This window comes from Aplidium turbinatum, chromosome 12, assembly GCF_918807975.1.
Source record: "Aplidium turbinatum chromosome 12, kaAplTurb1.1, whole genome shotgun sequence".
Classification (NCBI taxonomy): domain Eukaryota; kingdom Metazoa; phylum Chordata; class Ascidiacea; order Aplousobranchia; family Polyclinidae; genus Aplidium; species Aplidium turbinatum.
In genome coordinates, this window is record NC_137483.1 from 14995176 (window position 1) to 15019021 (window position 23846).

General features: G+C 38.2%; 1 protein-coding gene across 1 annotated transcript; it reads left to right on the forward strand.

Annotated features, from left to right (window-relative positions):
* Positions 1-8687: 8687 nt before the first annotated feature.
* LOC145780610 (uncharacterized) lies at positions 8688-20398 on the forward strand. The gene is made up of 10 exons (XM_082592235.1): positions 8688-8755; positions 9051-9261; positions 9747-9865; positions 11057-11229; positions 12683-12928; positions 16101-16255; positions 18125-18310; positions 18797-18988; positions 19360-19539; positions 19929-20398. The coding sequence occupies exons 1-10, from the start codon at positions 8688-8690 to the stop codon at positions 20034-20036; spliced, it is 1638 nt and encodes a 545-aa protein (XP_082448361.1). The 3' UTR covers positions 20037-20398.
* The last annotated feature ends 3448 nt before the right edge of the window (positions 20399-23846 follow it).

Genomic DNA, 23846 nt, shown 5'->3' on the forward strand with positions numbered 1-23846 from the left:
CTGATTGGCAACGACAACGCTTATTTGATGTGTGCAAAAAAAGAGCGTGTTGGTGAAAATCGTAGTGAACCACATGCTTTGCTCACTCCTCTCGGCTGGTTGGCTTGTGGTGGTAAGTCACCCTTAGATGAAAGCGTTGCTAAAGTGTGCAGAGTGCAGACGTCTTCAGAGTCGGATGTCATCTCTGGCTTTCAGCGTAAAATTGAGTCTCGTGATATGGAAATAGCAGACCTGAATAAAGTCATTCAGGATTTGACGTTGCAAAATGAAACCTGTGAATTGTCTCGCAATGATAAGTTGGCTAGAGAACTTGTTGAACCGAATATTGAGTTGAAAGATGGTCGATTTGAGATACCTGTTCCGTTGAAGGAAGATATTGATCTACCTAACAATTTTGTGTTGGCGTCAGATAGAGTTGCTGCTTTAAGGAAGAAGGCTTTAAAACAACCTGAACTTCGTGATTTCCTTACTGACACCATGAAAGATCTTAAATCAAATGGCTATATTGAGCGTACTGGTGAAGCAGGAAATGTCAAGGGATTTGAATGGTATTTACCATACTTTGTTACGTCACAATTAAAAAAGCGCATTGTTTACGATGGCAAGTCTGAATTTCGAGGAACTTGTGTTAATGATGTAATGTTTTCGGGTCCTGACTTGTTAAACCCTCTGGTAGATGTCTTGGCTAGATTTCGGCTTGGTAGATTTGGTCTCATGGCTGATGTGACTAAATGCTTCTTTCAAATAAAGTTACCTGAGTCGCAAAGGGATTTGTTTCGTATATTGTGGTTTGAAGATGATGACCTTGAAAATGGTAGGATGGTACCATTTCGTTTTTGTGTACACCCTTGGGGAATAAAGAGTAGCCCGTATATCGCTTGCTTGGCTATAAAGAAAATGATCGAGCAGAATCCCAGCAGTGCTGGTGAATTGACTCTCTGTAATATTGCAAATAATATGTACATGGATGATTTTATATTTTCGGCTGATAGCTTAGTGGAAGCTCAGCAAATCACTCATGAATCAATTGCTTTGTTTGATAGCCGTGGGTTTAAACTTGTTAAGTGGAGTGCTAACAAGGAGGCTATGATTGTCTTGTCAAATTTGGATAATGAGATGCTTTCACCTTTGATTCGTGACATTGACTTTCAGACTGAAAATATGACTTTGCCATCAGCGAAGACATTGGGTTGTGTGTGGCAAACCGAGTCTGACGAGATGCGTATCGCATGTTCCTTAAAGCCCTTAGCTAAACACACGCGCCGAAGTATGCTCAGTCAGCTTGGACAAAATTTTGATCCGCTAGGCTTTGGAGCGCCATTTTTTCTAAAAGCACGCCTTATACTTCAGCAATTGGCGATAGACAAGTTTGATTGGGACACCGAGGTCCCTGATAGCTTTGTTAAAGAATGGGAGTCGTGGCTTCGCTCTTTGGACCTGCTTAAGGATTTTTCGTTACCGAGATGGTATTTTGCAAACTCTGGTGTGTGCAGTCCGGATGATATTGTTTCATATCAATTGCATGGGTTTAGTGATGCTTCGAATCAAGCTTTCTCTTCTGTTGTTTACTTACGTAGACTGGTTAACGGAGTTCCGAGTGTGTCTTTCGTTCTGGGTAAATCTACCATTGTTGTAAAAAATCAGTTTTCTTGGCCGATAGCTAGGAAAGAGCTTGTTGCCGCTTTGAATACAGCAAGACTCGTGAAGCAGGCCTACGAGGCATTGAAGATGCCCGACTGCCTTAAGTATTTTTGGTGTGATTCTCGTACTGTGTTGCAGTGGGTTAAAAACCCTGATTTACGTTTGAATAAGTTTATTACGCGTCGAGTTGAGCATATTTTATTGTTGTCTGGAGCCTAGGATTGGCGTTTTTGCCCTACCGATATGAACCCAGCTGATGTTGGCACAAGGCCAAATCTTATTATAAAGAAAGAATTTCGAGAGTTGTGGTTAAATGGTTCTAGTCTTCTCTACCAGTGTGAGGAAATTCCATCTGTAGAAAATGCCACTCCAGTACCTGTCCATAGCCTATATCTTCGTGACGAAGAGGAGTCGCTTGACGTTGGACAGGGTGGTCTTCACAGATTGATCGAGGCCGCACCTTCTTTGTATGTTATGAAAAAGAGAATCGCTTATTTGGTTGCTTTTGTTGAATTTTTGTGCTGTAAAACGAGAAAGCGTAGCTTTGTGAAGCCAAAACTGGATGCATCTTATCTTAACAGTGCTTCAGAGTTGGCTGTGAAGTTTGTTCAGAAGAGCGTGTATGGCGATGTGGTACATTTAATGACCAAACGATCGCCGGATGCCCTTGAGGAAGTGATAAAGCGAGGTAGTGTTGGCGCTTCGCAACGTGAGAAGGAACGCTTGAAAGAATTACGTTCACTTAAAAAGTACAGACCTTGTGTAGATGACGCTGGTGTAATCCGCATTGAAGGGCGCTTAAGTAATTCTCCCGAGATCTCTCTTGAAGCAAAGCATCCGATTGTTTTGCCTTCGAAGCACCCCTTCACTAGGCTTGTTGTACTGTCGCATCATAATGGAAATGCGCACTGTGGAGTACAGCACACTTTGTTGTCTACGCGACAGAAGTTTTGAATCGCTAATGGTAATGCCTCCGTGAAGAGGTATCTTAATGATTGTGGTGTATGTGCGATTGAGAAAGCACGGCCTATAAGGCAGCTCATGTCTGATTTACCTTTGTCTCGCACAACTGCGCATAGGAAACCCTTTTTTGATTGCGGCTTAGACTATCTTGGACCTTTAACCTTTGTTGAAGGTAGAAGTCACAAAAAAGCTTGGGGACTCTTGTTCACATGTATGGCATCTCGCGCTATTCATGTTGAGCTGGTTACGTCATTGTCGCTGAGTGATTTTTTACTTGCCTTTACACGGTTTACAGATTTACGTGGGCAGGTTAATGCTATCTATTCCGACAATGGAAGTACCTTTCAGGCAGCATCTAAGAAGTTACCCGAGTTGATAGAATCAGCTGAATTTCACAACGCCCTGAGACAGAGAGAGATAAACTGGGAATTTATACCTCCGTATGCTCCGGCGCAAGGTGGCGCCTGGGAGGCAATGGTTAAACAATTTAAAATCGCATTTTTTCACATTTTGGACTCTTCAATTCGTAAGCCCAATTTTATTGAACTGCTTACGTACACAGGCAGTGCCGTTCGGATCGTGAACGAACGCCCTTTGGTACCTTTGAGTGACGACCCTAGGGATTTTACTGTCATCACCCCTGCCTCACTTTTGACCCCATACTTAGACCCATACTGTGCTGTTGGGCAACCACATGATCGTGACCAATTAAGAAGGGATTATCGGTTCAATTTGTCACTTTCTGATCAGTTTTGGAGTAAATGGATCGATTTTTACTTGCCAGGTCTTCAGGGCCGGAAAAAATGGCTAAAAATGGCCGAGAATTTGGAGCCTGGTCAACTTGTAGTGGTAGGTTCTCTCCAGGACATTGGTAAACGTGGGAAGTATCAACTTGGGAGGGTGCATGAGGTAGTTCCACAAATTAGGAAAGGGAAGCCTGTGGTTCGTAGAGCTAAAGTTGCCGTCTGCAACTATGATGAGAGTACGGGGAAAGTGAAAGTAGACTATGTGTTGAGGGATATTTCGTGCCTCGCCCCCGTAAAGAACACCTAAGTGTTAGGGTTTGAGCCTGGTTTTGTCTGCGGTGGCCGACACTTGTCTGAGCCCAGAACAGTCGGTTATTATCGCAACCATTGTATATAGCGTCCTTTTTTGCGTGTACCTAATACCTATGGTACCAATTTCATGTATCGTCGTGTTTATTATTATTGCTGTTCATTCTTTGCATGCCCTTTGTATTTGCGTATTAACTTAAACGTGAGTGATTCAAACAATTTGTGTATCATGTGTTTTTATTCATTGGCTCACAATTGTCGTCAATTCTTTTTTAGTTATGCCATGTCAGACTGTCATAACTAGGGGCCGCTATGTTCCAGACAATTGTTCACCTAATCAAACGTCATATAAAAACCGTTCAAGTCTACTGAATATTACGTCATGGAAATTCCTAAAACATGTGCCAAAATTGCGCCATCGTTCGTAAGACTGTGTCAAACCGGTTTAAACCTGTTTCAGTTTGAAACCTGTTTGGACATGAAATGTTGCGTCGCGCTACTGCTGGCGTGCCTTTGAGTTATCACAAATTTTTCTGATTCATTCTTGAAGTTGTTTGTTGGAAGTCGGTCGCACATTTAACTGGTTTATTTGGTGCTTGCTAGCTGGACAAACTCTCCGTCTTTTATCCAAGTAATCTGTATCGTAGTGACAGTTTTTAGAGGTGCAAGGCGTTGCATCTCGATTTCGATAGCCGCGGGCTAATTTTACAGGAATACACTTTTGAAAAGACGTTTCGAAAGAGTGTTTATTTTTCGGTCACCTACATGCAGACGAACGGATTTGGGAATCTTATGTTACAATTTTCCCACGAAGAGATTATGGTTTACCGCTGTGACCACTCTCTTCAATTTTTCAGTTAGACATGGTGTTTAATTCCGCCAGAAACGAAATTGTTATTTGAAGACGATCCTATCCTGCGATTTGGGATTTCATACAAAAAATAATTTGGTCAATGATTGGCAGTGGCGTAGCCAAGAATTTTGAAGGGGGGTTGACGTCTAAGACGACACCCAGCGGCGGGGGGTTTGGGGGCCTCCCCCAGAACATTTTAAAAAAGTACATTCTCAGAGCATTTTCAACAAAAATGTGGGTATGAATACTCCTGTAAAATGGTGCTGCCCGGTGGCAAATCAAAAGGATAAGATCATGTTTTCTTCGGCATTTTTCGTAAATCAAGCTAAGTCTTTAAGTTTTCTTGTTGCTAATTCCTGGCTGAGATATTTGAATGTTTGGTATTGGCAAAACTCGCTCTTTTAATGAAGTTTCGTTTAAAATCAGGCAAACTTTGTTTTAGAGACAATGAGATTGAAAGCATCATTCTCAATATTGTGACGTCACACGCGTGCCAAAGGGGGGGTTGAAACCCCTAAAACCCCCCCTTGGCTACGCCACTGATGATTTGTAAATATGAGTCTACTTTGAATCTGCTCGATGGTTCAAGTGATGTGTCTTCAGATCCATCTTCGTTATCCAAGCATACTATTCTTTTATTCTTTCTTGAAATTTCTTCAATATAATGATGACAGCCGCTTAATACTCTACCCTTTCCTTCGAATTCTTGAAATTGGGATCTTAATGTTTGAACAAAGTCATGTAGACCCTGAAGCAAATTTGTTGCCTTATTCAAAGTAGGAATTCTGCTATCCTGCAGCGCCCGACTAGTTTTATGATATCGTTCCATTATGCACGACCATAACTCAATTAAAATAACGGTTTCAAGCTTTTCCATTGACAACATAAACCCCTTGGCTATTTCTTTAGTCTGTGATTGTTCCTCATTGTCATTAGATATTGCTTTCAAGACAAAAAGAACTGCTTGATAACCTTTTCTTAGCGCATTTATAGCGTCATATCGTGATCTTAACCTGCACGATGTTAAAGCTGATAAAAGGCGGTACCTTACAATTACATGATGCGATATTATTTGCACCTATATGATATCATAATTTAATCTACAACTGACAAGTTTGCCAAAACTTTGCTCCCTGGTTAAGGACCATTGGTTAACACAGTTAGCATTCGTTCTATGATTTTCCTCATTAATTTTTTCGATCCTGATAATAAGCATGTAAGTTGCTCTTCGCAAGTTGTTATCGGTGGGCTTATTTTTTTGGTGGGCTTATTTTTTTGGTGGGCCTGGAGTTGCAGCCCCGTCAGCCCCCGCCTTAATCCGGCCCTGGTCGAAACGCTGTATCAACAAGGGTGTAAAACCGTAAGATATTTGCAAAAGTTAATGTCACCATTAAAATACTTTGTTCTGGCACAGAGTAAAAGTAAATCGACCACTCCAACAAGAATTGTGATGTAATCTTATCCTAACACCCAGGAAAATTTTTTTTGAAGGCTGCTCTGCAGGAAGAGCAACCAAATATCGCGTGCATTAAAGTTTGTGGATAATGAGTTGTACAGTATTCTCAGCTTTTAGGCCTACATTGTTTACGAAACTAAAAGAAGTTGACAAATATCAGAACAAAAAACGTAACTGTCAACTATTCCAAACGTCAAAATTCCTGTGTAGCTTGCGCCACTAATTTAAAATGTGTTTTTTTCAAGGTTTATGGCAGAGCCTACATAAGCCTACTGGCGAGTAGAATGTTCAGTAGGCTATTCCATCTTCATGACTATATTGTACAGCAGGAACTGTAGCTTAATTTCAATAGAATTTACTTTTCAAAACCCGTTTGTTGAATTAACGAAACTCAAGATACCCTAATGGAATTTCGCATATGTCTTCATTTTTGTCTGTTAAGTTATGAGTTATTTTTTGTTGTGCGTATCTTATTATTATTGCAAAATTGCACGTAGCCCAGTATTATTGCAAATACTGTAGGTTAAATCAGAAAAACGAAAATGGCCAGTGTTTATTACAAATTTGTTTATTGGATATTGGGTAAAGTTTGGAATGCTATAGACCAGTGCTTCTTAAACTTTTTTAGTATTGTTCACCCCTAGCATCTATCTCTAGATTTTATTCACCCTTGTCTCATGATATGATAAAACTATCTCGTCTACATAACAGCACAAAATGAGTTAGGTTGTTTCGATTTTTGTTAAGATCAACTCAAGCTAAGTTTTACCATTGCAAATCTGCAATCTCTCGAGTCCAGAGATATAAAGCTACAAAAGCACAAAACACAGTTACCAAATTTTGTACTTATACACCCAGTGCAAACCAACTTCACTATTACAATAAGCAAAAAAACACCAAAAAAGCAACAGTTCAGTAGTCGATTTACTGCAGGAAATTGTTTACGAGTGACTAGGATGCTCCTGAATTTTTGCAACTAGGTTTTGAAATCGTGGATGAATCTTTGTTTTGTTTTATTTTGTTTTATTATCTTTACCCTGCATTGCGGGAAAGCGGACTTGAGCGCTATGCATCGGTGTACGCCTTCCGACGTACACCTGACCCACGCTGCAGCCGACGGCAATGTCTGTTTCCGATTGTCTACTCTACTTATGACTTAAATTTGGTACTATACCCATTACTCGAAATCGATCACTGGGTAGAGGCAATTATCGTAATGTTTCTTGCCCAGAGAAACAACAGCAAATGCGGGTGGCTGGAGTCGAACATGCAGGTTCTCGACTGCGAGCCCAACGCGCTAACCACCCGGCCACTGCTGCCACTGCTCGGCCACCACTCGGCCACTGAATCAGTCCTTCTAATGCCACTCTTATCGATGAGTCCACACATAAACATGGAAATTTATAAAAAACAATTAGTTTTGATTAAAAAATGAAAAACTTAGAATCGATTTTGTTTTTGGAAATTCACACCTGTTCACTGAACAGGTTGAACATCCGGAATATCCGCCCTGCTCGCAAGCCATCATCCATTTCTGACGGTTCACCCTTATTCACCCCTTTTGGTTGGTTTACCCCTTTTGGTTGGTTCACTTCTGCAAAAATTTTATTCACCCTGGGGTGAACCATTCACCTGATTAAGAAGCACTGCATAAACCAAAAATGGCCTGTGACAAAAATTTCATGTCAAGTTAAATATTCGTGGTTCTGGAGTGCCCCCCTCCAATTAAATGGGTCATGCTACGTCACTGTCGTTATCTATTGATTCATTGAGAAAATATTCAATTCTATTGAAACCAAAAACAAACGAAATGATATTGTTCGTTATCTGCATTTCTATGAAACCAAAAACAAATGAAATGATATTGTTCGTTATCTGCATTTCTATGGTTACCATTGTTCATACTGCACACAGCACGGAATCAGTTAAAGTCAATACGCCTCTTTTTCGTGCCGAAATGGTTTTGTCTTGTCTTCTGCAAATACATTTTTGACGTAATTTAAGTTGCTTCATTGTAAAGTTTGCTTATTTTTGGCGTAACAAAATAAGATAAAAAAAAGAACTATTCCTATAAATGCATTCTTGGAAATACAAGTTTAAGATGCTCAAATGGCAGAAATGTTGTTGCAAGGTTATGTACTACTGTGTATATGAATGAATAACTTCAGAAGAAATAATTTTGTTGTGCACGTTTTGATCAATTTTATGCTTATTTTGAATCTAACCTCAGTGTTATGAATATTTTGATGCAAATTGTTTTACTAACTTAGTGTTTAAAATTTCAGCTTTGCAACAAATTATAATGAATAAGCTTTATCGGAATCACTTTTTTAAGATTATCATTTACAACAAAAAAAAGATGTAAAAGCATCTTGCTAAAATACTAAACCAATATTTAACATCAGCAGCTAATGTCATCACAACATCAAAAATTAAAGCATTGATTTTATCTAATACAGCATATATGTACTGTATTGTCATATTTATAAAATGAATTAGGGTACCCGTTTTCTACCAACTTTATCAGTACCTAGAAGTATGACTATGTCAAAAAGCCGATCAATGAATAAATTTTTATTAACGAAATGTTTTAAAAGCTATAGACAGTAGACTATACTTTTGTAGAAACAAAAATTAACAAAGGGATATTTCTGGTAGACCAATTACGTTTGATAAATAAAAACAAGTTTGTAGTTGAGAGGCGATTGAAAGCAAGAAAATGAAAGTTTTATCAACAATTTTGCTGGTCGCTCTTTCATTGGCAACCAGCCTCGACATCACTGATAGGTAGGTAGCCAACTTTATTTATAAGAAGAAAAATAAAATTTGTTTTTACACGAAAATAAGCTCAATTTACAAAAAAAGTTAACACCGTTGTTGATTTATAAAAAGATTGCAACTAATTTTTGATATTTAAGGGTGGTATTTATTTCAACTACTTAGTCTATATACACTATTATTTATTTAAGCAATTTTGGTGTTCAAGTTGTATAAATTTTAAACAGTTTTTTTAAAACGCTTCATATAAAAACATAATGTTCTGTTTCAAACTTTAAAGAGTAACTTATATTCTTTTCAACAGTCAAGTATCATCCCAAAAAACAGATCTAACTCTGATATCTGGAGAAATCGGAGAAGAAGTGGTGGACGCTTGCATCCAGAAGCTTAATACAATCCCTGCTTACGTGTTTGCAAACGACTTTGGGTTTTTGAAGAGAGTTGCTCTTATTGAATCTGCGTTTGGTTTGAATGAACTTGTGATCAAAGAATATCCGAAAAGAGGGATTTGGCAAGTGCGTCATAATTAAGCTAATTTGTACAGAATTTACTGATTTAATTATAAATGGACTGTAGTTACAGTATACAAACAAGCCAAACTTTTCAGATCTTTTCTAAATTTGCGCTGAAGTTATTTTAAGCTTTATGGTTAATAAACGACAAAAGTATTTTTGTGTTAATATCTTTGATTTTTTTTTGCAATGAGCTTTGTGAGCAGTAGACAAGTATTAGGTTTACATATCCTGTGAGCCATGTGCAGTTATAGTGTTCATAACTTTGCTACACGACTGGATGAAATTGGGAGCAGTCTTTTTTGACGTATCCAGGCTTCCGCCTGGTGATTGAAGATTTAGATTAAGTGAACGGGAAGGTATGGAAGCCAATCTTTGTGTCCACCTTCAGGCATGCCTGCAAGTGCTTGCCAAAGACACTACAGTCTTGATGAGCGTTACCTACTTACAAAAGCAAATACAAATCTTGTTTTTCTTGTTCGCTGCAGATCACGCCTGATATTCACCAAACAATCTCAGATGCAACTGAAAGCATTGCAAGTTATCTCACAGTTATTGAGGAAATTTTAGGTCCAGATGCTGTCGATTATGCGTCCGACGATTACAGGTAGACTAAATGTTCAATCTACTGTAACACGTTGCTCTGTTGAATCATAGCCACAAAATAAACGTTAATATTACAACCATGGCCAGCTAAAGATATGGCCTGATTTGTCACATTTTGCAGAAATTTCTAGGTTTTGCTAACTTTTGGCGAATGTTTAAATAAATTTTTCTAAAAATTAGATTTTTACGCTTTCTTTACTGTTTTCCCCAGATGACACAATAGGTTTTAACATCCTCAGATGTTGAAAAACAAAGACAATTTGATTTCGAAGATTTTAGTCAGACTGTTAATTTTTCAATAACAGACTGATTCAGCGTTTTTCAACTTACTTTTTCTCATTTGCTACTGCTTCCCCAAGGCAACAAAAAGTTTTTATATCATTTGGAGACGGCAAAAAGTAAAACAATCTCAGAAAATGTCAGTCAAACACTAGCAGTAGCTGTAATCAAAATCTGCAAAATGTGACAAATTAGGCCGCATATCCAGGTGGCCATGTGACAACTTATTGTTATACTGTTAGGCCAACAAATTTTAAAATGAAATATAATCAACAATCATTTACTGAGCATTCATAATGACGAAAAGTGTAGGCTACTAATTTTATTTTAATGCTAACAAATCAGCAAAATTAAATTGTAAAATAGCGGCTTGCAAACATCATTTTGGAATTCATCGATAATATTATGATTTCAATATCTTCACAAAATGTTAGCATGATCCAGGGCATGATTACATACTGGAGAATAAATTTATCAGTGGCGTAGGGCAATCATTTGTTTGGATGTTTTTTTTTTACAGCAAGCTTTAAACGCACACTAGGTTTGCAGTTTGCTCAATAGCTGTTCAGATCATATAAAAATAAGCAAATGCGATATTATATAAAGAGTCAGTGTCCAAACCAAATGCTTGAAACTTTTTGAAAAATATAATCACCCCAAAAAAAAAGGTCATTGTACGCCACTGGAATTTAGGACTCTCAAAACTTATAGAGCCTTTACAGTCTGTGTTCACACGGCAAATGACAACGTAGGCTAAGTATGTTACTTCTTAGCTATTTTAGACTCATGTTGTAAACCTATGAAAACTTAAAGTTTAAAAATTACAATTGTTAAATTATAATCACAAATTGTTTTACTCTTATTTTGATCACGAAAGAAATATTATTTATTTCATCATGATTTGAATTTATAGTGTTCCACTCAAATCCGCCCTTGCTGCAAGAATATTCATTGAATTGTTATCGCAAGGAAGTCTTCCTGGATCTCTTGATGAGCAAGGCCAATGGTGGGCCACCAAATACCACGCTGAATCTAGCAGCGCTGCTGACTTTGTCACCACTGTTCAAACATACGAAGAAGCGACGAGTAAGTTAGAGTTCATTGTAATTGTGGCCATAAGACGTGAAATATGTAATTTTAATAAAAAACAATAAACAACTTTTTACTTCACCATCTAGACCAGGGGTGGGCAAACTACGGCCTGCGGGCCGCATGCGGCCCGCAAGACCATTTTATGCGGCCCGCCGGCACTTGCAGAAACTCCTACTCATCACTTATTGTTTTAATTAAACAGGTTACATGACAAAATATTATTCCCTTTACGAGTGTGTTTTTCTCTTCACTTTCTGTGCGTAAACACACACACGTCAGTCGCGCATGTATTCCAACATGCTCTCAGCAACTAGCCGTACACTTCTCACGCATTGTTTGATCATAAAATACAGTAGCGGCTACCGTAGGCCTACCAGTACTTCTACTTTCCTCCAGATAGCTTTTCATTGTTATTTGAGTGGTATTCCTGGAAATGAAAAGCATTCAATGTGATTTTAGTACCAACATAGTTGATGAAGAGTGGAGGTTGGACTCCACGTTAAATCATTCCAAATGAAGCTGTCATTGTTCATCAGACAAGCTGGTAACTACAGGTTTTGTCCCTTTCCTTTGCTGAAAGAAGCAAACATTTCTGGTGAACTTGCAGCAAAGTAAAGTTCAGTTGGATACCTTGGCTATCGAATTCTGCAGAAGGTTCCAAGACTTAAAGAACCAGGAACCGCAGTTTAATATGCTCAGCTCTCCATTCACTACAGAAGTTTATTCGGCTCCTGAGGATTTACAGCTGGAACTGCTGGACTTGGAAGCAAATAATGACTTGAAAGAGAAGTGTCAGATTCACTGCCTGACTTTTACAAGTCATTGTCTGACGATTTGTTTCCAAACTTAAAAAACTTTGCTGCTAAGTTTTGATACTGTTTGGATCCACATATACATATGCGAACAATCATTTTCTTGTTTAAAAATAAACAAGTCGAAGAACAGGTCTTTGCTGACAGACACTAACTTGCATGGTGTTATGAAGATATCTACCAGCAAACTTGCTCCCAATTTGCAGAAGATTGTAAAAAACTGTGAACAGTTGCACAAGTCTCATTAACTTTTGTGATGATGATTGCATAGCTTTAAACGTAACTGAGTGTGAAATACAAAAATTGTGTTTAATAGGAATATGCGTTTATTTACACACCGGGTAAATTTTCCTACTTTGTAGTGAGAGTGTGCGGCCCCCCGGCTGCAACATTTTTTCAAATGTGGCCCTCAGTACAAAAAGTTTGCCCACCCCTGATCTAGACACAAACGACCTGTTTTAGCCTGATACTGCGGATTCACTGTGGTAGTAGCGTTTTGTCACTCGCTTTTGGCTTTTGCAACACAGTGCTCTAGTCATGTGCAATGACGTATATGTTGTTAGAGTCAGTGTCGTTGTTGTATAATAGCTCTTTCATTGTCATTGCTAACTGCACATGCTTTTTCGCTATTACAGGATGTAAAATTTCAAAGTTGGATCTGTGGTTTTTGATTGACGGGTCGGGAAGCATTGGACAAAATCACTTTACTACATGTTTGGAGTTTGTGAACAAAACAGCTGCTGCGTTTCCTATCTCACCAGATAAAGTACGAACTGGCTTGATGGTCTATTCTTCGTCAACAAAACTCATCAGCAAGTTCGACCAGCACATGAGCAATAAAGAGTTCTCTGACGTGGTGCTTCAAACAGACTATCCTGAAGGTACCGTAATCGAAAGTAAAAAGCTAAAGCCAAAAATGGGCTTTCAAACAAATTTTTCATCATCTGTTTTAAGCTTTGTGATCTGGGCTTAATGTTTTCAAAACTGTGCTGTAGGCTTTGTAAACCACAAACGTAATGAATACGCAAAAAAGTAACTCTGGAATTACCATCTCTTGCTAATTGATGCAACAAGTCGCAGACTAATGCTCGTGACTTTGCTAAAACTAATTGAAAAAACAAGCATTATTGTGTATTTTCTATTCGCTACTGATTGGTTCGTCGATAAAACAAAAGCGGGTATTGCCACACACACTCAATTCTTGCTGCTTTGCTGGTTAAATGTTTAATTTTTGTGTGAATTTGTGTCTGATGCCCTTCTGGGCGTCGGGCAAGGCTATCATCACTTCGTTACGTTGTCCTTACAGCCGAATGACAAAAATTTACTTTCTCGCTTTGGAAACGCGTCGGTTTGACTTGTCGTTAGCTGGACACAAAATGACATAGCCTACTTGAGGTGAAGGCGAAGAGTGGTTTCCAACAGGGTTGGAAAAAATCATGATTTTTTTAAAAAAATCAAAAAAATCGAATTTTTTTGATTTAAATCAGATTTTTTTGATTTTTTTTATATAAAAAAGCGTCGAGTCTACTTGGGGGAAGAAATCATTTTAATAAGATAGCAGAATTATTTTAACCCCTTGATTGATTGAAAGGCTTTGGTTTGCAAGTGTTTAATCATTTTTATTATCATATTGTAGGCTAGCCTGTCTATTGCACACATTTTTAAGTAGGTGTGATATGTTGCTTTATACCAGCGTTTCTCAAAGTGGGCGAAATCGCCCCCCTGGGGGCGATTTCGAGCGCCAGGGGGGCGAAAAAGTCAAAGGGGGCGATTGGGGGGCGAAAACACTCGAAGGGGGCGAATTTATCAAACCACCAATAACAGTCCAACGCGTAAATCATTCACTGCAAATAGATGAATCCACCTTGGTTGACAATGTAGGTCGCTGCTGCTTGGATATGTGCGTTTTGTTCATAATATGAGAACAAGAAGAAATGATTTTTTCCCTCAGTCTTCCTACAGATATTCGGGCATCAAGCATCTTTAATGTAGTGAAAAACTTCTATGAAGAGAAGGGGATTCCAATAAAGAATATTCTACAATGCCCAACTGATGGTGCTCCGGCAATGGTTGGAAAGCATCGAGAGTTCATTGCACTGAAGAAAAGAGAAATTCCTGGACTTTTTGCAATGATTGTGTAATTAACGGTCAGCATTTCGTTGCCCGTAATCTCAGTCCAGAACTGCACGAATCACTGAATATTGTGATAAAATGCGTCTTTTATTGCATACCGCGGTAAGATGGCTTTCAAAAGGTGCTTGTTTGAGCCGCTTTTATGCCCTTTTTGTTTCAGTTATCGAATTCCTATCAAGCACTGACGCGACATTAGCTGAAAATGTGATACCCTCAAAGAATGACATCGCATATTTGGCAGAAATTTTCAATGCCATACACGAAGTAAACAAAAAGCTTCAGGGAGAAATGATAAATCTCATCAAGTGCAAATGCGTGATTACCTCATTCATTGCAAAGCTGTCAGTTTCCCCATTTGAGCGAGAATGTTATTACAGAAGAACAACGGCAAAAATACTGCTCACATTTAAACATGCCTCATAAAGACATGAAACTTCGCTTTGCAGATGTCGTGGACCTCCTCCATGTTCCAAACTGGGTGGTAGGCCTACAACCATTTTCTACCGAACCTACATAGAAGTGGAACTTCAAGAGCAGTTTTTCATTGATATGCAAACAGATGATAAGTCAAGAGTAAAATTCAGAAATGATCGATACGATTTGTTTTGGTGCCAGGTTGCTGGCAAATATGAGCTTCTCTGGAAAGAAGCTAGAATGTGGATTTTGTTGTTTCCTACTTCATATATGGTTGAAAAGGGGTTTTCGGCTGTGACATTGATGCTTTCAAAGCAAAGAAATTGCTTACTAGTTCATAAACGCTCGACTCTATCTTACGAAGATGTTGCCAAACATTTCAAAACTTTGTAAAAGTCGCCAAGCTCATCTATCCCATTGAACATTATCATGTTACTGTCAACTTCGTTGATTAAATTCCCAAAACTAAATTTGTCTATCACTCTATTATTATCGATGTTTATTTTACTTGACAGAATTAGGGGGGCGAAATTTTATTTCAATATCGAAAAAGGGGCGATGGACTGAAAAAGTTTGAGAAACACTGCTTTATACTAAATCATAATGTGCATATCGAGATTGAGGTACGTCTCAGACTGTCATCTCACTACACTAAGATCTTTCCTTACGTTTGAGCACACATCACTTTGCTTTTTTGCTCAACTGATCCATAGCCTACAACCAGACTTTTTGCAAAGAAAGTTTACCGGTGTAATATAATTATGTTACCGACGTACCATACCAAAACAATAAAAGTTCAGATGACACAAAATTGCAGTTTATTTTGCATTGAGAAGTTTGTACATAAATACAAGCTCGCCAGCTTTTGCAGTGCCCAATCGATTTCGAGCTTCTGATTAACCAGACCAAAAGTGGAAAAAACTCGATCAAAAACTATGTTTTGTGAACAACACCGTTTGTGAACTGCCAAGTAAACTAAGTTGCCTTTCAAAGCATGCATAGCCTATAGCCTTAAGTATTTAAATATAACTTTTGCATTACAGAGAAGCAGTGAAACGTTTGTTGATGTATTTATTTTTATTTTAGCAAATAAAAAATCATTTGATTTTTTTAATTAATTTTTTTGATTTTTATTGTTTGATTTAAATCATGATTTAAATCAATGATTTAAATCATTTGATTTAAATCAACCAACCCTGGTTTCCAAGTCTTGGTGTTTTCTCAAATCAAGTTTTTAACAACTGGAGACCGCAAAGCCACAAATTTTCATTGTCAAGAGATGTTGGCAATCATTCACTTTGTATACTTTTTTGTAGAGCAAAAACGAAATAGGCCTAGTGGGTTAGCCTGTTCGGTTTTGAGTCTGCAAGAGTTGCGAAAGGTTTCTCAAACAACGACAAACCATCATTTCTCCAAATTGAACAAAGTAGTTGAATACTGAAGTAGAATTATCGTGACACAAAAAAGATGGAGCTTGGTAGGCTATGTAAACTTTTTTTGGTTTAGGTGCAACTAATACCGGAGCTGCCATCACTAAAGTTCAAAAAAATGGCTTCAAAACAAAAAACGGAGCACGGTCGCAAAAAGAAGCTGTTCCACGGATTCTGATTGTGCTAACCGATGGAAAGAGTGGAGATGAAATAAAAAAACCTTCTGACAAAGTTAGTTGCACTGTATACAAGTTTGCGGTATAAACATGAAATCACCTTCATCCGAAAAATCACCATAACGGCAATTACAGTACAGTAGCCTACACAGCGTTGGGTCGGTTTGTTGTGCTAGAAAATTTAATCACCAAATGTTTGTTTAGAAGATAAAATTGTAACTGTACGTAGCCCCATGGGCGCCGATCCCTATAGGACAGTGGGGACATGTCCCCACCATCTTTTTACATGTCCCTACCATCCTTTTACATTATTTTTATAACGAAAAAGGGAAATTATTAACAGAAAGTCACAATTTTATTAGTCAGGCGTTTAAAATCTACTGAAAAAAGGGGACAACATTTTTGTTTTGTGCGAGGAAACCCCGACCGTAGTAGAAATGTTTTATTATGCAGAGAAATTTCTCATTTCACCAGCCAGCTCGTGTTCAGCTGAACGGTCATTTTCAACTTTGCAAAGTGTCTTCTTCTTCTTCTCTCGTGTTGTCGCTATATGTCAGGGCATCCGTTGGTTAGCCACTGCCTGGTGTCGTCATCGATGGAAATTAGGCCTTCCATACCATGGGGTGGTCTATATAGCCGGCAATCCTTGATAATGTGGGCTGCCGTCTGCATTTCGCCACACTCACAAGCAGCACTCTCTGCCAAGCTCCAACGCAACATGTCTGCACCATAGCGTCCAACACCAGTGAGCAAACGGTTACGCCTTGATGAGGCAAGTCTAGAGAGGCCATGTCCCAGCTGGTTTTCGGACGGGGATCTGAATACTTGGCGAAGTGGGGACGTGCTGCTTGACCATTGTTCACACCACGCCGCGTGGCACCACTGTTTGATAGGGCTTCCACCAGAGGCTGCCAGAAGGTCTTGTGCAGCGCGTACAAAGTGTCGAAGTTTGGTTACGATCTACCATGACTCAGAAACGGCTAAATCATGCAATGGTCTGCCATGTCAAGAACTTCGTTTTTAATTCGCCGGAGACTCGTTGCCGAGTGTTTGGACGTCTGCTGTCCAATGCTGACACTGACAATTAAAATATATATATATATCGCATTAGACTTGTAGCCTACCTACTGTATTGTTTGTTTGTCAAAACAGACCCCCGATCTTTCTAGCTCGCTTCGCTCGTCGCCCCTTTCTACCTTTCCTAGTAAATGTTCCCACCAATTTTAGAGAGCGACCGTCGCTCATGCGCAGCCCTATCTTAAATTGTACATGTTTTTGCTCCCACTTTAAAACTGAGCTGCCTCACAATTTTAGAAGTAGGCTATCGTAGTTGATGCGATAGACTAACTATTTAGCTAAGGATACTATTACAGTAAAAACGCAAAAGCTTATTTTTTCCGTGCCTACTGGTAGCGGTAGCCTAATGCGTAAAACTGTGTCAAAGTTTACATTTCTTTGAAAAGATAGTTTTGACAATTCAAATTGCCAAAGTGCGATCACTGAATCTCAAATCACTGCAAACTCTTCATTTTATGTTGAAAAAAAAAAGTGCCACAAGTGTCAAAATCTAGTACGTTATTTGACTGGTAACAATAGCACTAAAATAACTCAAAACTACACAAAATATACACAAAAAACTATGATTATTAACTAACACTCAAACTATCAACTTATTCTAGCGATTTTGGCTACTAACAGATTGGTGTTTTGTCAAATTTTAACCTGCATGTTCATGTTGTCATGGCCTGTGTATAAAGGTCATCATGATTCAACCCATTGAAGAGATGACATTACATTATGATTACAGCATCCACGTTTATTGTAAGTGTAACCAAAATACCAATTATTGTAAATTAATTCATAAGTTATGCTTTTAATAACATTTTCTATGTTTTTTACTTAGTACAAGAATTCACTCATTTAGATAAAAAAAGCCGGCGTAACGGTATTTGGTGTTGGAGTTGGAGGATTCGACCAAGACGAAATCAAGGAAATAGCAAGTGATCCGGATTCAGAATACGCTTTTGAGTTCACGGAGTTTGCAGCTTTAGCAAGCGTGCTGCAGGAAAGAGTAGCCGCTCAAGCGTGTACTGTACCAGCGATTATTCCAGTAAGTAATTTTATATGAAGGAATCCAACAATTATTTTGCTTCTAGTATTTCATTATCGACATGCAATTAACTTGCATTTATAATTTTTTCAGTGAAGAAAACACTTTTTTGAAATTCTTAATCGTGTCATAGACCTAAATATCACTGTAGTCCGTATGTAATTTAAAAAGAACCAGCTTCAAAGTCAATAAGTAAGCATGATAGCTAACGTGTGGTTTGGTATTTTACACAAAATTAGCTTTATTGACGTCATGAAGTAAAAATGAGTTAAACCTTTATTTAAAAAGAACGCCATCTAGCTAACTAAACAATAAAAACGTAAAATTTCACCTAATGCATAAATGAAAGAAGTAGATGAAGCAACATTAATCTATTCAATTGTGCTGGAAACAGGCTAATGGTCAAATATCTTAAAAACTGACATGAAATGATCTTGTGTAGGCGTATCTATCAATTCAAACTGATTGAAGTTTTATTTGTTGAAGGATGATACCAGTGTGTCTGTTGTTGTCGAAGCTAGATCAACGTTCTACAGCCAAATCTCGTTGCCTAGCAATGGATCTGTTGAACTAGTTTATGAGATGTCCTTCACAGCTAGCCTTGGCATTGTTTATGTATCAGATTCGGTTGCAAACCCCAGCAAAGCTCTTTTTGATACCAGTTTTGTTGTGAACGTGGTAAGTTTAGTAATAAGATTGACCGCTAATGCTGGTGCGCTATTGTACTTCTTCATCATATGAAGAAGATTAGAGTTTTCGTTTTGACATTTAGTTGGCAACGGCCGTCGTTGAAAGGTGGCCAAATGGGAAAAGAGCACAAGTACAGTAGGCTATGACAATACAGTAGCCTATATGACTGACTGTGGTTTTACTTCCTCATATACTGACATGCAACAGAGGTCTTTATGTCCCATAATCATGCTTAGTAATAAAAAAGGATAAAATTAGTCTTCTAAAAAGTGACAGATTAACGTTGCATACAGGCTAAGCTTTTGTCATTTGCTGAAATAAAATCTGCAACAACTAAACAACTTCATTGTTTTCAATAGGGTGTTACAACAATGATCATTAATTCTGGAGATCTGGAAGGTTCTCCTGAAGTAGTCAACAAACGAAAAAAGAGAGCTACACCTGAGCCGGAAACAAAACCTATGTATCTTGCGTTTGTGTCACAATCTGATACTCCTGTCAATTTGAACTTCACATCTAAATCCAGTCCCATACGGGCCGTAAGTTTTAACCCCTAGGTTACTTGCAAAAAAACTAAGTCAATGATTTTTGCAATGCAAGGTCGAACTGGAAGAACATAGCCTGCATGGATGATCTTATTTGCTAAAATAAAACGAATATTAAAAATAAAAAAACGCACTTATTCTTGATCAAACTAGAAAGAATAATGAAATTTCAAAAGGAGAAAACATGTTTTAAAAAGCAGAAACACGACCAATAGGAATATTGTCGAGAGAATGGGAATTATGTCGAAAGTAAGTTTAAGAATCTAACCACAAATTTTCAAAACCGATATACTAAAAGTTTAGCATAAGATTTAGAAAAGGTTATTACTTAGTGTTTATTTTATTTTACTGACAAACCTTTGATAACTAAACGTGCTTTTTAGACTGCTGCTCCTATTACAACAACGTCTGGTGCTGCATCTGGAGGAAGAAACATGATGCTGATATCATTTGGTCTTCTAATTTTATCTTTTGTTTGTTTTAACGGATAAACTTTGTAGAGTTTTCATAAGTTTAATTCTTACAGTCTACTCCTAGTTTGCGCTTACTGTATATTATTCAACGCCCCCCAAAAGCATACATATTCACACATTGTACTCAATACCTTTGCATGGACCAGTGCCTAACTTATCCATCCATGCAAAGGTATCAAATTAGTTGTTCGAAGTTTAATCTTCAATTTTAGAAATCAAAAGAAATATATGTTGTTTTTGAAATTGCTCAAATTCTCAACATTTGTTTCTGAATAGCTTTCTGCTCGTTTCAGTAGAGAACGAATTTCAGTAAGCAACCCCACTATCTTTTCTTTTCAATACGCATCACAGAACACTGCATTTGATTAATTGTTAGCTTTTTGAAAGACATTTTAGAATTAATTCAATAAATCTTAAAGATGACATGTTGTGATGAAAAGCTAATGAGACTTTATGAAACGATTAAAATGTCTTGCGACATACAATAACTATCAGTTTTAAATCCATCTGTGATGAAATATTTTGCAACGTAAGCTACAGTTATATTCAAGAGCGTAGTCAGGGGATGGTAAAAGAGGCTATTTCTCCTCAGAAAATGTTTTAAATAAACATTTGAACCAGTTGAATAAAAGTTCACCAATAGGCCTAATCGTCTGCTAGGCGTATGAAGTAAAGGAGCCTAATATTGTAGACCTATTTAGCGTTGCCTAAAGTTATCTTGCTTTTGCGTTTTACTCGTAGGAATTTATGGTTCTACCCTTGGCGCATTTGCTATCTTTAGGTCACTGCAGCAGATGGGGTGTTTAGACCGGTAGACATCTTAACATAAAACAATTTTCTCTATGTACCAGCTGACTATAGTCATTATAACACTTCTAGCATTCAGCCAGATAGTTCATTTTTGCTTTGAACTTTGGTAATTACAGAAGAAAAAAGAGCAATAACATGGGTTGGAATCTAACCCACGTCACCGAAATGACTATACTTTCTTAAACCTCAAGGTCTCGCTGTAGACAGCGTAACGTAACGCTCACAATATTACGTACACGGTACATGAGTCACATGGTAGTCACTTTAACAAGAAGAAATTCTGCCACTGCATCTGAAACCTCGAACCAATCAGAAGCTGCGTTGTCTGTGACGTCAACCAATCAGAACATGTTATAAGAGGCTAAATTGTGACCTTTCTAGCACTCAGCAAGAGAGTTGATTATTACCTACTTTGAACTTTGTTTGGTAATTATAGAAGAAAAAAGAGCAATAACAGTGGTGAGAATCAAATCCCCGTCAATGAAATGACTACTCTCTAGCCCTAACCCTAAACCCTAGGCCAAAGCCAACTAGCTGACGCAAATTCCATCACTTGATTTGCTTTGTATCATTTTCTTTTCTCTGTTTTCACGTCACGGAAAACGTAGTTTATGATTGGTTGATCAGTTCGAGGTTTCAAATGCAGTGGCAGAATTTTTTCTTGTTAATTAAAGTGGCTACCAAGTCACATGACTGCAGTTAGAGGCATAGCCAAGGGGTGGGGGATTCAACCCTCCTTCGGCACGCGTGTGACGTCACGATATTGAGAATAATGCTTTCGGTCTCTTTATGTCTCTAAAACAAAATTTGCCTAATTTCAAACGAAACTGTATTAAAAGAGCGAGTTTTGCCAATACCCAGTGTTGTACGTTGACGGCGTCAACTTTTTGTTGACGCTGAGGCTGGCGCCGTCAATTTATTTTTTTAGTTGACGGAGGTGATAGCGCCGTCAACTATTTTGCCGATTTTAAGCGTCAAGCGCTATATGCGTCATTTTTTGTTTTCATGGAAAATCTCGTTTCACAATGAGAGTTTCACAATATATTCTGGTAATTCTGCTGGCCATCAGCTCGACTCATCCGAATTACCGGCTTTCGCATTGGTTAGAATGGCTACCTGGAATACAAGCTGAAGAAGTTTGCCAAATGGTGATCACTCATATCGTGAACAGTATCGAGAACGAGGGATGAGAGAAAGCGAAAAATCAATGAATGACGCAGGTTGAAGATACTTTATTTCAAGAGCTCTATGCCCCTGAAAAGAGCCATGTTGGTGCAGTGGACCTCGTTAAAAGATATATGTATATGCTCAGTAGCGTAGCCAGGAATTTTGAAAGGGGGGGGGGGGGTTTGACGGCGTTTTCGCCAAAGGCGACTCCCAGCGGCGGGGGGTCTGGGGGGCCTCCCCCAGAAAATTTTGAAAAATTACTTTGAATTTGGTGCATTCTGAGAGCATTTTCAACAAAAATGTGGGTATAAATATTCCTGTAAAATGGTGCTGTCTGGTGGCATGGCAAAAGGATAAGATCATGTTTTCTTGGGTGTCGTCTTAGGCGAACACGTTCCATACATTATTCCTTTCAAAATTCCTGGCTACGCCACTGAATGCTGCTGATTTAAATTATGTATTCTGATTGGTTTACTATTCTTATGATTTATTTGCATCAGACAAGAATGTCCATATTTAAATCACACAAAAAAATAGAATTACAAAAATGAAAGGCATTGGCTAGCCTACAGCAGTATACACACAGCTGCGTCGCAAAAGTATTTGAAATGAAATTACAAGCTCATTTTGTTCATACAACCAGCATACAAACAACCAGTAAGATTTAACGTCAGCAAACGAGGATTGTTGATATTTTTGTGCTATGGCAGCCATCAAGGCTACGTGAAAGCAATGCTGTTAATAGCATGCCGTTATGCTATGCATGCTGTTACAGCATGCATAGTTTTATTGTAATAAAGACAGTAGTTTGATTTACGATAGTTGTCAAACTTCATCAGAGAGGCAACAATAGAATTTGATGACGATTCGCATCTTTCAACAAAAGAAAAAACATTTCCGTACTAATGCATCAAATATTAATAAATGTCATCTGCTGTTGTGGCCTGCATAAGTAGGCCTACATATTATAAATACTGAAAAGTTTGGGTGTTTATCAGGATAATTATCGTTTTGCTTCATCAGATGAACGTTGCAACTAGTGCTAGAAACGACAAATAGGCCTACTGCTGTTGTGTGAATTATTCCAACCACCAGGTGAATGGAAAGCTGTCCTTGAAATGCGTTTGTAGCTCCCGCGCGAGCTTTGCACACAGTGCTGTATTCGAGGGTATACGGCGGTATACGCAGTATACTCTCTGCTTTTCCGAGCAACAATTAGTATGCCCTCTGGTTTTCCAAAGAGAGTGCCTCGCCCTATGCTATCCTTACTGATTCTTGACAACTACTACAGAATACATTCCAAACAGCCTCTCGGTAAGCTGTTTGGAATGTATTCATAGAAAATAAACAATTTTGTACCTCTCGTCCAATTTTGATAATTCATGTTATGGTAGAATAAAGATTAGAATTTTATAATTTATGTATTATTTATTATTTTGTCAAGTCTGACAGTATACCCTGTGCTTTTTTTACGAATACAGCACTGTTTGCACACGTTCGCTTTCACGGTTTTCTGACGTCATTCATTCTTGCGTCGTTTCAAAATTATAAAGTCTGTGTAATCAGGGTTGCCAGATGGCCTTTTTTTAGGCCAAATTCCAGAAAACTGGCCTTTTTAAATTGCAGTTGGCCTAAAAAAATTGATGCAAATAAGGCCAGAAAATCTGGCCTTATTTGGCCCTTTTTATGGCTGCAAGTTTTGACCGGTTTAGAAAGTATTATTTTAAGGAAATTCAATTTCAATTGTGATATAAAAGTATCACTTATCATCACTTAGAGCCTGACCTATATTCGTTTTAATTTTAATTAGTGAGTAGAGACATAGGTAGAGAGTAGAGAATGTGTTAGCGG

Coding starts and splice junctions, on each gene's coding strand:
- LOC145780610 (XM_082592235.1), top strand. CDS start 8,688: ATGAAAGTTTTATCAACAATTTTGCTGGTCGCTCTTTCATTGGCAACC. Junction 9,262..9,746: donor CGAAAAGAGGGATTTGGCAA/GTGCGTCATAAT, acceptor TGTTCGCTGCAG/ATCACGCCTGATATTCACCA. Junction 9,866..11,056: donor TATGCGTCCGACGATTACAG/GTAGACTAAATG, acceptor TTGAATTTATAG/TGTTCCACTCAAATCCGCCC.